Source organism: Muscardinus avellanarius (assembly GCF_963383645.1).
Source record: "Muscardinus avellanarius genome assembly, chromosome: 11".
In the NCBI taxonomy this organism is placed as follows: Eukaryota; Metazoa; Chordata; class Mammalia; order Rodentia; family Gliridae; genus Muscardinus; species Muscardinus avellanarius.
In genome coordinates this window covers 51,488,624-51,502,775 of record NC_137797.1, presented here as the reverse complement: position 1 = coordinate 51,502,775, position 14,152 = coordinate 51,488,624, and the positions used below count along the sequence as shown (strand labels likewise).

The 14,152-nt window shown below is 40.8% G+C and overlaps 2 protein-coding genes across 3 annotated transcripts in view; both read left to right on the top strand.

The window, feature by feature from the left end:
- Window positions 1–1,367, top strand: part of RAB3IP (RAB3A interacting protein) — a gene marked incomplete at both ends in the record, with an annotated part of 44,285 nt that extends 42,918 nt beyond the window's left edge. For both annotated transcript variants that reach the window (XM_080705392.1, XM_080705391.1), the window contains one exon: window positions 1,285–1,367. In XM_080705392.1, coding sequence (XP_080561518.1) covers window positions 1,285–1,367 — 83 coding nt within the window. The remainder of the gene's footprint in view (window positions 1–1,284) is intronic.
- An 11,550-nt stretch (window positions 1,368–12,917) lies between these two features.
- MYRFL (myelin regulatory factor like) overlaps window positions 12,918–14,152 on the top strand; it is a gene marked incomplete at both ends in the record, with an annotated part of 137,965 nt that continues 136,730 nt past the window's right edge. The window contains one exon of the mRNA XM_080706047.1: window positions 12,918–12,963. Coding sequence (XP_080562173.1) covers window positions 12,918–12,963 — 46 coding nt within the window. The remainder of the gene's footprint in view (window positions 12,964–14,152) is intronic.

The window sequence follows — 14,152 nt, the reverse complement described above, 5'->3', positions numbered from 1 at the left end:
CTCTGTTCCCAAGCATTTTAGATAAGGAGTACTCAAGCTGAACTGACATTTTGAGCTGGTTGATTTGAGCTGGTTAATTTTTTTATAATGAGGAGATATATTGTGCATTGTAAGATATTTAACAGCATCCCCAGTTTTACTCACTAGATGCCGATAGCAACCCTCAGATTTTACAGTGAAAGGTATATCCAGATATGCCAAAAGTGCCTTTGAGGACAGGACTTTCCTGGTTGAGAACCACTGATAAATCAGTCTAATCTGATCACAGACCTTTGGTTTTTTTGTTTTGTGGTACTGCGGGTTGAACCCAGGGGCATTTTACTTATGCGTTACACCCCCAGCCCTTTTTTATTTTGTATTGAAACAGGGTCTTGCTAGGTTGCTGAGAGTCTTGCTATACTGTGATCCTCCTGTGTTAGCCTCCCAGATAGTGAGATTACAGTCATGTGCCACCATGCCTGGTATGATCACAGACCTTTTATTGTCTGAAATAAAGGATAAGCTTTTTTCCACTTATAGTGGAAAATTACAAAAGTATGTATAGTTGAAATTAAAAGATTATCTTCTACACTTTTTTTTTTGGTGGTACTGGGGTTCCTGGAAACCCTTCTACCTCCGGGCTACACTCCCAGACCTATTTTTACATTTTTATTTGGAAACAGGGTCTCCTAAGCCAGCGCACGCAGCTGGCTTCAAACCTGAGCAATTCTCCTGTCTCTGCCTCCCAAGCGCGGGGATTACAAGCGTGCGCCACCACGCCCGGCTACACTTATTTTTAATTCTAATTTGAACCATATACAAAACCTTTTCATATTACTACAAAGAAAGTTGCCCAGTTTTCTGGATTGTCTTGTTTTCTTTTTTCCAATTCACTCTCTTTGTGTTAATGAAGACTAAATTGCCAAGATATAGCATACTACAGCAAGAAGATCCTTAAATTGGACAATAGCTTTTGAATAATTGCACATTGAGTATAGTCACTTATGAAGAGAATGAAAGTGGCATTTACTCAGGACACTGAAATGTCTCTTTTTTTCCTTGGGCTAATTTGATATGTCTTGACTGTGTGAGAACTGGCAAATTATTGCTATTTATTGATAAAACTGGGATTCTTACAAGTACATGAAAAATTTTGTGTGAAATGTTGAAACAATGTGTCATCATTAGGTAAATTATTAGAAAATGCCTAGTTAGACCTGTCACTTATTTTTAAATTTATAGTGAAACATTAAAAAATAAGATGATATGTTATGATTTACATGGCTTTCTTTTCTGTTTGTCTAGTTGATCAGATGTTTTGGGAAGTTATGCAATTAAGAAAAGAGATGTCACTGGCAAAGCTAGGATATTTCAAAGAGGAACTCTGATGTTCTGCGTGGGACCATGCATGAACTTTCATGAATAACTGAAAAATGGCTGAATATTTTTATGGTTACTTGATATTTATTTCCAAGGAGAGGGCCCAAGATGTTTCCCCCTTTTTGCAAATTACACTGAGAACTACTGTGATTTCTTTAAAACTGACCCATGCTGTGTTTGCTTATTCTTTAGTTGAACACACTGTAAAGAATTACAGGTGTACTAGTGATTGTAATTTATAGTTGCAGAAAAAACACTAAATAAATAAATGTTAGATTGAATGTGTGTTTCTCTTTCAGCTTTAACTAACAAGCTTTTAGATTCAGAAGAATGCGTTAAGTAGTCGGTTTCACACTGCACAGCAGCCTGTGAGAAGTGAGGAAGAAGGATGTGGGTGGACAGGACTCATCTGTTTTTGTTCTGAATATTGACCTTAAACAAAGCTTATGTGGCGGGACGTGGTGGCCCATGCTTGTAATCTCGGAGCTTGGGAGGCAGAGACAGGAGAATCACGCTGGTTCAAAGCCAGCCGCGCTGGCTTAAGAGACCCTGTTTCCAAATAAAAATATAAAATAGGTCTGGGAGTGTAGCCCGGAGGTAGAAGGATTTCCAGGAACCCCAGTACCACGAAAAACAACAAAAAAAAAAAACCAAAACCAAAAAAAAACCCCACAAAACTTATGTGAAGAAAGACATATGCTAAAACATTTGAAAGTTACCATTTTTACCATTCTGTGCGCTGTAATTTAAAGAATCCCTTTGTTACGGTGACTTGTTAATAGAGTAGATGATGGGCAGTCACATCTTACCCCAGGGATGCATTCTTGAGCATGTTGGTGTAATATTGAGCACTCTCATGACACTGGAGGCGCATAGAGGTCAATATGGAGCTCATGGGCTCAAAGAGGCTTGAGGGGATGTGACTGCAAGAATGGCCCATGCAGGTCTGCACCGATTACACATACAACCACTTGATCTCGAAGTTTTAAGTTGTCAAATTGCCTTGTATGCAGAAACTAATTGTAAAGGTAGAGGGGTTCATGATAGGGATAGATGTGTAGAAGAGCAAAAAGAAGAAATGAAAAAATCATTCTGTCCATCTAGAAAAATTTAATATTTTAGGGGTATAGACTTTCAGCTTTCAGGTATCTTCTAGCTATATATGCATATTTCTTTCTGTCTTTTCTTCTTCCTTTATTAAGGATTGAGCCCAGGGATATTTTTACCTCTGAGCTACATCCCCAACCCTTTTTTAATCTTGTTTTGAAACAGGGTTTTGCTAAGTTGCTGAGAGTCATTGCATTGCAGAGGATGGTCTCTAACCTGTGATCCTCCTATCTCAGCCTCCCAAGAATTGAGATTACAGGTGTGTGCCACCATGCCTGGCTATCAGCATATTTCTTAAAAAGTAGATTTTCTTGCTTTAAAAAGCTTAACTATTTTCCCTGTCAGTGAATCTATGCAGCTTAATCACTGTTGATTATAGAATCTTAACATAATTTAACCATTTTGGAGATTAGGTTGTTTTCAACTTTTTTACTATCACAATGTTGTGATGAGTTTTCTTACATGTACGTTGTGGGCATTATTGGGTTATTTTAGCATACATGTATTTTAAAATGTTTGATCTGCAAGGCTAGAAAAATTGAGCCAATTTATGTTCACAACAGCAGTGTTGCGAGAACTGGTTTTCTGAAGATGGCATTTTTTTTCAGGCCTTTTTGGAGCTTTGATCAGCCTTAGTTATAAAAGATTCAGTGGTCACCAGACTGGATAGGAAACCATGCAAACGGATATTTGGAATGATAGGAACCGTTGTTTCTGCGTCTGGCTTTTAAATCTGAAATTGAACATGAAAAGAACTTCAAATCCAAAATTTTATGTCCAGATAGTTATTCTAAAGTGAGGATATAATAAAAAATATTCTCATTCAAGGCTTCAGAATATTCCCCACAAAAGAAGACACAAAAACATTTTTTGAGAAACTGCTTAAATAAAAAGAGAAATCCAGGAGGTGCTCAGATTTGGAGGGAAGTGTTGGGCTGGGGGTGTGCCTCAGTGATAGAGTACTTTCCTAGTATGCAAGAGGCCCTTGGGTCATCCCAGCAGAGGGAATGGGGGTTGATCATATATTTAGAAAAAGCATGTTTATAATAATAAAAGGCTAAAAACAAAGCAGAAAGTATATACATAGTCATCCAGAACTAAATTTCTCTACCATAACAAAACAATGGGAGTAAGCAGAGAGCATGAGAAGATTTTAAATTTCTTATTAGAACCTGGGCATGGTTAAGAGGATGAGACGGGAGGATTGCAGGTGCTAGGGCAGCCTCAGAAATTGAGTGAGGCCCTGTGCAACTTGGGCCTTGTTTTTCAAAATAAAAAGATAGGGCTGGGAGGTAGAATGTGTCTTGGCTCAATCCTCAGTAACACATGTACACACACACACACACACACACACACACACACACACTCACACACTCACACTCTGTCTCTGTCTCTCTCTCTCTCTAGAGGAAAGACAAGAGATATCAAAAGTGAAAGAACAAAAGAAGGACCAAGTAGAGAAAATGGTGTGCTTCGGAAATAAAAAGTTCAAGTGGTATAGATGATGAGATTAACTCACCAGTTTATCTTGTGGGAAGATATTCAAATTGTATTAAAATATATTTATCCATACAGTGGAAGGACATGGAAAGGTTGGGAACAAAAGAATGGAAAAAAGGTACCCAGAAAATACCAGAAGAAAAATATGATTAAACAATAAGCAGACTAGCCGGGCGTGGTGGCGCACGCTTGTAATCCTCACGCTTGGGAGGTGGAGACAGAAGGATCGCACAGGTTCGGAGCCAGCCTTGCTGGCTTAAGAGACCCTGTTTCCAAAAATAAAAAAGTATAAAATAGGTCTGGGAGTGTAGACCGGAGGTAGAAGGGCTTCCAGGAACCCTAGTACCACCAAAAAAAAAAAAAAAAAAAAAACCAAAAACAACAACAACAAAAAACAAACAAAAAACAATAAGCAGACCAAACAGACATAATAAACTAATTAGGGATAAAAATAGGCCCTATATAATGCTAACAAATTGTATTCAGGAAAGAGACCCCCCCAAAAAAAGGAAATATTATTTAAAACATGGGATGCTGCAAACCTGCATCCTCCTGTTTCAGCCTCCCAAATGCTGGGATTAAAAACATACACCACCATGCCCAGTCCCATCTTTTAGAATGGGTTACAGCCGGTGTGGTGGTGCATACTTATAATCCCAGTATTTGGGAGGCTGAGACAGGAGGATTGTGGTTTGTGGCCACCTCAGTTACTTAGGCCCTTTGCAACTCAGTGAGACCCTGTTTCAAAATAAAGAATAAAAAATAGGGCTAAGGTTGTAGCTCAGAGGTAGAATGCCCCTGGGTTCCATCCCCAGTACCGGAAAAAAAAAAAAAAAAAAGGGATACTGAACAGAGCACAGCGGTGCATGCCTACAACCCCAATACTTGGGAGGCTGAGACAAGATTGTAAATTCAAGGCCCTGATGTGGTTATAGTGAGACCCTGTTTCAAAATATAAAATAAAAAGGGCTGGGGGTATGGCTCAGTGGTAGAAAGCCCCTGAGTTTAGTCTCTAGTATCCCTCTCCCTCTGCATACACAGAATAAAGATTCTATAGGTACCTAAGATGGGGTAGTGGCCCAGAGAGGAAAAGAAGACTACCTCAGAGGAGTTGTCAAGACAAGCAGAATTTTAGGAGGTGACAGTTTAGGCTTGGGTCTGACAAAGTGCAGTCTTGTGAGGGGAATGAGAAGCACATTCTGACACTAGTGGACACTTTCCACCTATGGAGGAAAAGCATACTCAGGGTGTGTGTGTGTGTGTGTGTGTGTGTGTGTGTGTGTGTTACTGGACATTGAATCCAGGAGCATTCTACCTCCTAGCTACACCTCTAGCCCTTTTCATTTTTAGTTTGAAACAGGGTCTTCCTTAGTGGCTGATGCTGGCCTTGAACCTGTGATCCTTGTGTCTCAGGCTCCCAAGTACTGGGATCTTTGGTGTGCTTCACTGCACCCAGCTACTTGGCATATTAAAAAAAATAAAATAAAACAACAGAGATATAGAGTGCAGTTGGTGGTGGGCAGAGTGGTCAAAGAGAGTTGGAGAAGTAGGCAGGGGTCAGACTAAGCAGATCTTTCTACACCATGCCTAGGAATTTGGAGTCTTCTGTGAAAGCTCAGTTCATATTTCTGTATTTTTCTGCACTGGGCCTCTTTTGTTTATCTAAATGTTCTTTAGATCATTCCATGTAGGTCCATGGCTTTAAAAACTGTGTGTGTGTGTGTGTGTGTGTGTGTGTGTGTGTGTGTGTGTGTGTGCGTGTGTGTGTGTGTGTGTATAAAAGGGCTGAGCTACATCCCCAGCCCTTTTTATTTTTTGTTTTAAAACAGGCTGAGACAGGAGAATTGCAGGTTCGAAGACAGCCATGACAACTTAGCGAGACCCTCTGCAACTTAGTGTGACCCTGTTTCCAAATAAGAAATAAAATTGTCCTGGGGGTTTAGCTCAGAGATAGAATGCCCCTGGTCTCAGCTTCTCAAGTACTGGGATTACAGACATGTTCTGTCACTCTTGGCTAAAATCCTTGGGTTTGATCCCCAGTAACCCACAGGGAAAGAAAGAAAGAAAACAGGGAGGGTCCATATAACAAGTGCTTATAACCCTATATCTCCAATGCCATCATCTATTTAGCGCCAGAATTTTGTTGTATTTGCCTACTTGGCCCATCAGCTTTGGTATATATTAGATGTCACCAACCTAAACAGAACTGAACTCTCACCTAGTTGCTTAAACAAAATTTGAAGGCATATTCTTGTTCTTCCATTTCTGTAATTGCTGTACTTAATCCCAGCCACCATCTAAACTCCATTCGCTTCCTCATGTTTACTTCTACCACTCAATCTAGACATTGAACCTTTTCCTGGACTCCTGAAGTAAATCCTATCCTGTGTCCTTGCACCCTCTCCTGCCCGCCACGACCCTGGACACAGCAGCCTAAGTGATCTCTTCAAATAAGATAATGTCACTTTCCCACCTAAAACACTGTAATGGCTTTCTAACACATCTAGAGAAGTCCAACAACAGAAAATTCCAATCAAGTTTTCACAGTGACAGTTGTTAAGAGAGATAGAATTTCCAGCTTTAAAAACAATTTATGGCCGGGCGTGGTGGCGCACGCTTGTAATCCCCGCGCTTGGGAGGCGGAGACAGGAGGATCGCGCAGGTTCGAAGCCAGCCGTGCTGGCATAAGAGACCCTGTTTCAAAAATATAAAATAGGTCTGGGAGTGTAGCCCGGAGGAAGAAGGGCTTCCAGGAACCCCAGTACCACCAAAAAAAAAAAAAAAAAAAAAATTTATGTGCCGGGCGTGGTGGCGCACGCTTGTAATCCCCGCGTTTGGGAGGCAGAGACAGGAGGATCGCGCAGGTTCGAAGCCAGCCGCGCACGCTGGCTTAGGAGACCCTGTTTCCAAATAAAAATGTAAAAATAGGTCTGGGAGTGTAGCCCAGAGGTAGAAGGGCTTCCAGGAACCCCAGTACCACCAAAAAAAACAAAAAACAAAAAAAACCAATTTATGAGCCCGGCATGATGGCACATGCCCATAATCCCAGTGTTTGGGAGGTTGAGAAAGGAACACAAATTTTGAGGCCAGCCTCGGCAATCTAGTGAGACTCTCAGCAACTTAGACCCTGTTTCAAAGTAAAAAATAAAAATAGTATTATAGGGCTAGGGCTATAGCTCAGAGGTAAAACACCTAAGGTTTCAATTCCCATTACCACAAAACAAATACTATTTGCAACAGACTGGCTCAATCGGGAATAATAAATCCAGCACTGAATATGGCCACTGAGTCCACTCGAGACCGAGTTTCTCAGAAAGGTGGGCAAAGGCTTCGGTTGCAGTTCTGCAGCCACTTATCTGCAGCGATTTTTTCCCTTTTTATGAAATAAACTCCTTTAAGTTCCTGTTCACGGCGCTAAAAGTGGAGATTCCTCTCTGGGAAAAAATCTGAATTGATTGACACGGACAAATGCCTCTTGTGCAATTGACCACTTTATTCTAGACACAAGATTTTTTATATTTCCCTATTTCCCCGTGATTCCCTAGTAGAAAAGTGCATACACCCAAAAAACAAGTGAAATATACATGTAAATCACCAACCCTTGAACAAGACAAAAGTAAGGCCTGTGACATCACAGGTCTTTGTGATTGAAATCAGTCCCATGACCCTGCAGGTGGGTCTTGTGCTTTAAGTCAGCCCCTTTGGCCTTGCCTTGGTCTTGCAGCTGCAGAGGCTTTTAGTGCGCAAATTCCAGAGGAACAAAAGTCACACCCAAAATCACTTGAAGAATTCAGTTTTTAAGAGTTTTCTTTAACCCTTTCGGAACCTTTTATTCCTAGGGCTTAGTCCAATGTCCTTCTCTATCTAGCAACCTCCTTTGAGTTGAATGGGGACGAAGTCGGAGATTCCAGCTTTCATACTTGTAGTTGGCGTAGGGAAATCCGTGTACATTTATGATGATTTAGAGGATTTCGATGAATGTCTGCTGGATTTTGTCTGCAATACCATCTGCTGTCTGAACGCTTCACCCTATTAAACACTTAAAATATATTTTAGTAGACAGGGCCAAAAAAAACAACATAAAGTTTTTATTATATGTCTTTTGTTCTGTCATAACTATTTTAACCAGGTGGTGTCGCCCTGTCTCCAGGCAGTGCTATCACTAGGTGCAAAGGTCAAGATTCCTCCTAGCCTTCAGCTCTGTTGTAATGATTAGAATGAAGGTAAAAGATAGGGAGGAATTCTGCATTTGTAATTGCGGTAGCTGGAATGCTTCCACAGTATCTGAATTCTGCCTAGAATTACATCTTGAACAAAGCCAAGGGCATTTTGAGGATTAGACAAATTACTAGAAAATTTATTTTCCACGGACTCAGTTTCTCCCACAGTCCTGATCTTACATCACTGGAGCAATTCGTGTGGAAAGTTAAAAGAATCATTACCGAAAGAATAATAGTTATGAAAGAATATCTAAGAGTGGGGGAGTACTTTGGCCAGAGACAACACTTTCCCTCGGGGCACTGCTTTCTTTAAGCGATCAGCCAATTTTGCATGGAAATTACACACGAAAATGCCGAGGAAAAGGCGGCAACTATTCATGAACATTTAAAACAAAACCAACCAAACAATAAAACTGCAGAAGAAAATTAAACTTTCCCAGATTAAAAGAAGACTAGAAGTCCATCGCCTCTAGAGGAAGTACAAGTTCACAGTCTACATCCAGAGGGATGTGGTCTAGAATACTAGATTGCAAGGTGGCAGGTCAGAGGGGGGCGTCCCAGGAGGGAGACAGGTTCCCATTGCCACATTTTCATCTTTAACCACTTGTACAGATTTAATCACAGCAGCTCAGTCTGCTTATCTGTTGGAGTTCTCTGGGAAATGTCAATACCCAAACAAACCCAAACCACAGCTAAACTAAATTAGTACTCAAGAGAATGAGCCAGGTGTGGTTGTGCACACCTGTAATCCCACTACTAGGAAGGCTGAGACAGGAGGATCATAGGTTCGAGGACAGCCTCAGCAACTTAGACTTGCAGTAACCTAGGAAGACCCTGTGTTAAAACAAGAAGAAGGAGAAAAAAAATGCCCCTGGGTTTCATCCCCAGTACTGCAAAAATAAATAAATAAATAAATAAATAAATAAATAAACAAATAAATAAAATTGGCTGTTTAGATAATGCGAGGCCCAAGCCCGAATTCTTGCATGACGTCCCTTGGTGGGGTTGAGTGGGTCCACCAGCTGGGTCACACCTGTCAGCGGGCACGTGCTCTCCAGTGTGCACAGTGCTCTGCCACCCCATCGTCTCCCCGACACCAAGGATCAGGCTGAGCCATTGCTTACTACTATGCTTTGCGCGATTAGCTTTGGCTTATTTCAACTTGTTCTATTCCGTTTCTAACCTTAGCTTCGCTGCAGCTCAGTACATGGAGTTTAACTTCCTTCTCTCTGGTGTTTCCTGCTGCTCATTACTCTGCCTCTTAGAGTTGGTGTCTCTTGGTGGACTGCTGGAGAGCACCAGCATTATCTTTTGGCAGTGGATCATGGTAGGATGACTTAGGTCCAGTGGCCCCTAAAAAGCAGCGGAGAGCTTCCTGAGCGGAGATGTTGCCAGAAGCTACACATTTTAGGCATGTTAATTCATGTTTTATCTCAATGCATAAATCCTTTCAAAGTTCACTTTGACTTGGTCTTACACCCCAGGAGGACCAGTCAGTAGCCAGTTCTTGGTTCTCTGCTGTATGACCTCAGGCTTTATTCCTGCCTATCTGGATTCTTACAGGAGCTTCTTAACTGGTCTAACTTGCAACAGCCAACACATTCCCATCCAGCTCTCTCTGATGCAATTATATCTGTCCCACACCCACCCGAACAGAAGTCAATAGATGGAATGAGTATGTGTGGTATCACACTAAGCTTAAAGTCTGCCCCCTCCTTCCTGCCCACCCCCATCTCTTTCTCACTGTCCCCTGCACTGTGCACTCTCCCGCCAAGCCCTTGCTTGTGTTTATAAGATGTACTCATTGTTTAAAGCTCTTCAAACAGCTGGGTGTGGTGGCGCACACTTGTAATCAAGTGCTTGGGAGGCTGAGACAGGAGGATCACGCAGGTTCAAAGCCAGCCACGCTGGCTTAAGAGACCCTGTTTCCAAATAAAAAAAATATAAAATAGGTCTGGGAGTGTAGCCCGGAGGTAGAAGGGCTTTCAGGAACCCCAGTACCACCAAAAAAAAAAAAAAGACTCACACCCAAAATGATAAGGGGACTGTTCTATATTTTTAAGAGATATAACTAAGTTGGGTGTGTTGGAGGACAACTGTAATCCCAGTACTTGGGAAGGTGAGACAGGAAGATCACAGGTTCGAGGACAGCCTCAGCAAGTAGTAAAAATTTCATCAACTTAGTGAGATCCTGTTTCCAGATAAGAAATAAAATTGGGCTGGGAGTGTAGCTCAAAGGTAGAGTGCCTCTGAGTTCAGTCCCCAGTAATAAATAAATAAATAAATAAATAAATAAATAAATAAATAAATAAATAAAATATATAAAGAAAGAAAGAAGGAAAGAAAGAAAGAAAGGAAGAAAGAAAGAAAGAAAGAAAGAAAGAAAGAAAGAAAGAAAGAAAAGAGAAGTAACTGCTGGGTGTGGTGGTGCCTGTTTGTACTCTGAGTATTTGGTAGGCTGAAATAGGAATATTGCAGATTGGAAGTCAATCTCAGCAATTTAGCAAGACCTTCAGCAACTTAGACTCTGTTTTAAAATTAAAAATTAAAAAAGTGTGTGGGGGGGGTTAGCTTAGATTCAATCCCTAGTACCAAAAGGCATGAACATTCATTGGATCCTTTATAGAAAACAAAAAGTCATGGAAGATATTTTGGGGAATGGTGGAAATTACATATGATGATATTAAATTAATATTATATTTCTTTGTAATAATGATTTTGTTATGTGGAGAATGTCCTTATTGTTAGGAGATAAACACTGAGTTATTTAGGGGTGACATACACTCTTTTTTTTTTGTACTGTAGATCAAACCCAGAAGCATTCTACCTCTGAGCTATACCCTCAGCCCTTTTTATTTATTTATTATTTTGTTATTTATTTATTTTTCGAATCTGGGGATGGAACCCAGAGGCATTTGACCTTCGGGCTACACCCCCTGCCCTATTTTTTATTTTTTATTTTGAAACAGGGTGGTCTCACTAAGTTGCGGAGAGCCTTGCTAAGAAGGTGAGGTTGTCTGAGAACCGCAATTCTCCTGTCTCAGCTTCCTGAATGATGGGATTACAAGCATGTGCCACCACGCCTGGCTCATTTATTATTTTATTTTATTATTTTTTTGTTTTTTATTTTTGGTGGTACTCGGGGTGGAACCCAGAGGCTTTTTATATTATACTTGGAAACAGGGTCTCACTAAGTTGCTGAGAATCTCACTAAGTAGCTGAGGCTGGCTTCGAACCTGCGCGATCCTCCTGTCTCAGCCTCCCAAGCACGGGGATTACAAGCGTGTGCCACCACGCCCGGCTCTTATTTATTATAAACTGAATCTTGCTAAGTTTCTGCAGGCCTTGCTAAGTGTCTGAGGCTGGCCTCAAACCTGCAATCCTACTGTGTCAGTGTCCTAGTTACTCAGATTACAGGTATGTGCCACCACACCCATCAGCAACTAAAAAAACTTCACACAGTTTATACATTAAGAGAGAAAAAGCCAAAGTGTTAAGATAATAATAATTAGTAAATCTAGATGAAGAATAGGTGGACATTTTATGGTATTATTCTTTCAATTTTATTCTGTTGGTTCACATTTTTTAAAATAAAAAGTTGGAAAAAAGAGAAAAATAAGAATCTAAAAGGATAGTTTAGTGTCTTAATTTATTCTTCTTAAGCTGTTATTTAATAAATTATAGTTGAGTCATGAAAACAAACCATTTATTTGGGTCCAACTTATATTTTTGAGTAAAATCAACTAGTAGTAAACTCTGGATTCAGTTGTAAGAATTATTAAATTGATAGTAAAGTCTTTGTGGCTTGTAAGAGAGACTTAGAACTGAGTGAGGTGGTACACACCTGTTATCCTAGTACTTGGGAGGTTGAGACAGGAGGCTTGCAAGTTTGAGGCCAGTCTCAGCAACTTAATGAGAGCCTCAGCAACTTAGCAAGACTCTGTTTCAAAATAAAAAATAAAAAGGCCCAGAGGCTTGGAGGTAGAATCTGAGTTTAAATCCCTAGGGGGGTGGGGGAGAGAGAGAGAGAAAGAGAGAGAGAGAGAGAGAGAGAGAGAGAGAGAGAGAGAGAGAGATTCAGTTTATACTTTTTTAAAGAAAATTAGCACTGGAGGAAGTATTGAGGAATATAATTTTTCACTGTTCATTTGGAAATAGCAAATAAATCCTAATTTTTATTATCATCACAAGCCTTTTAAAATTATCTGCTATTTTAGGTATCTAGAAACAGATACCTAGATACCAAATTGATTTGTCTTTTTTCTCAGTTAAAGAGAATAACTATCTTCTTTTGGTGGTGTCTTAATGGATCTGGTTGATAAAGGTGGAGATACAAATATATCAGTGTAAAAGGACAAATAAGAGATAAGACCATGCATTTATTGCCCATTTATGTAATTACATGTGTCACTAAGGACAAAGGTCCTTAAACAAGACAAACGGCAAACTAGAAGCAATTCCCTGCATTGGATAGATGAGTTTTCCACTTCCCTCTTCATGACTTTTAATTTCTTTCTCTATACGGTTGCATATCCTTCTGGTTTTTTGAGGCTATAACCATCTTTTTGGGTACAAGGGGATGATGGAAGGCATGCTGCTCTCCAGCAAAATGAGAGTGAAGATTTTTGAAAAGCACTCGTAGGCTGCGAATCACAGGACAGCACTTACTTCCTGAGGTCTGATCAGCCTCGCGGACGAGGAACTATTAACTGTTACCGGGCCGGCAGCACCATGGATGTGGTGGGCGAGAATGAGGCCCTGCAGCAGTTCTTTGAAGGTAAGAGCCTCCTCTCCAACACAGGTCACTTCTGAGAAATGTCACTCCTCCCTGTTGCAGCGGCACCTCCTTGCAACTCACTCAAACTTTGGAAAGAAATGCTATCATGCTTAGATAACTCTCCTGAAATTGGAAGTGGAGGTCACTTCTTCCTCAGTAGCAAAAGTCAATAGTATGGGAAGTGGTTTTATTTTTATTTATTTATTTTGTCTGTCCTGGGGATGGAACCCAGGGGCATTCTATCTCCAAGCTACACCCCAGCCTTATTTCTAAGTCTTTATATTTGAAACAGGGTCTCACTGAGTTGCAAAGGGCCTCACTAAGTAGCTGAGGCTGGCCGTGAACCGCGATCCTCCTGTCCCAGCTTCCCAAATGCTGGGATTACAAGCGTGTGCCATCACACCCGGCCTGGGAAGTGGTTTTTAAAATGTAGAACTTCCATCTTATATCATGGTTGTTAAAGGAATCAGAGCCAGCATGTTTATTATTATGATTTGACTGTGTCCTATATTAGATTTAATTTTTCTAATCCTCCATGTATTAAAAATGTCATATTTTAAAATTTGTATTAATTTGTATTAAAATGTCAAAGTAACAGAAGGAAAATGTAAGATTTTACTTAAAACATTTTTACTGGGCATAATTAATACAAAGCAGCAAAAAAATATAAACCTACTTCCTTCCCTACTCCATTTCCATCTTTCTGCTTTTTTCCCCCATAACATTTTTGAACATGTAACTGAATAATGATTTGCTTTTGAAATGGAGTAACTTTTTGCCCAGGGGCTAGAACACTGTGGACATGGTCACTGGGTTTGCTTCCTTCTGCAATCTTAACATGGCAGGACGGCAGCTCTTATTCGGTTGAGCTGATGCTCTGGGGCTGGGTCGGCTGCAGCGCAGGGAGGGTTTGTCCTCTGTGCACATCTTTAAAGTGCCATTGGGACGTCCACATCGTGTGGCTGTAGAGCTGCCTCGATGCCAGGCAGAGGGAACCGCGGCCATCGCTTTAACACATCTCGAGGTATTTCCCAGGAGGGAGGCTGAGAACAACCAAGGACACCGTGGGGCAGACAGACTAGGCGACCGTCAGCTGCACACTTGAGGACATGCTGTTGGCAATTCTTGGGCTTAGTATGGTGCTCGACGACAAATAATAGCTGTTCAAAGGTTGAATGGCACTGATCAA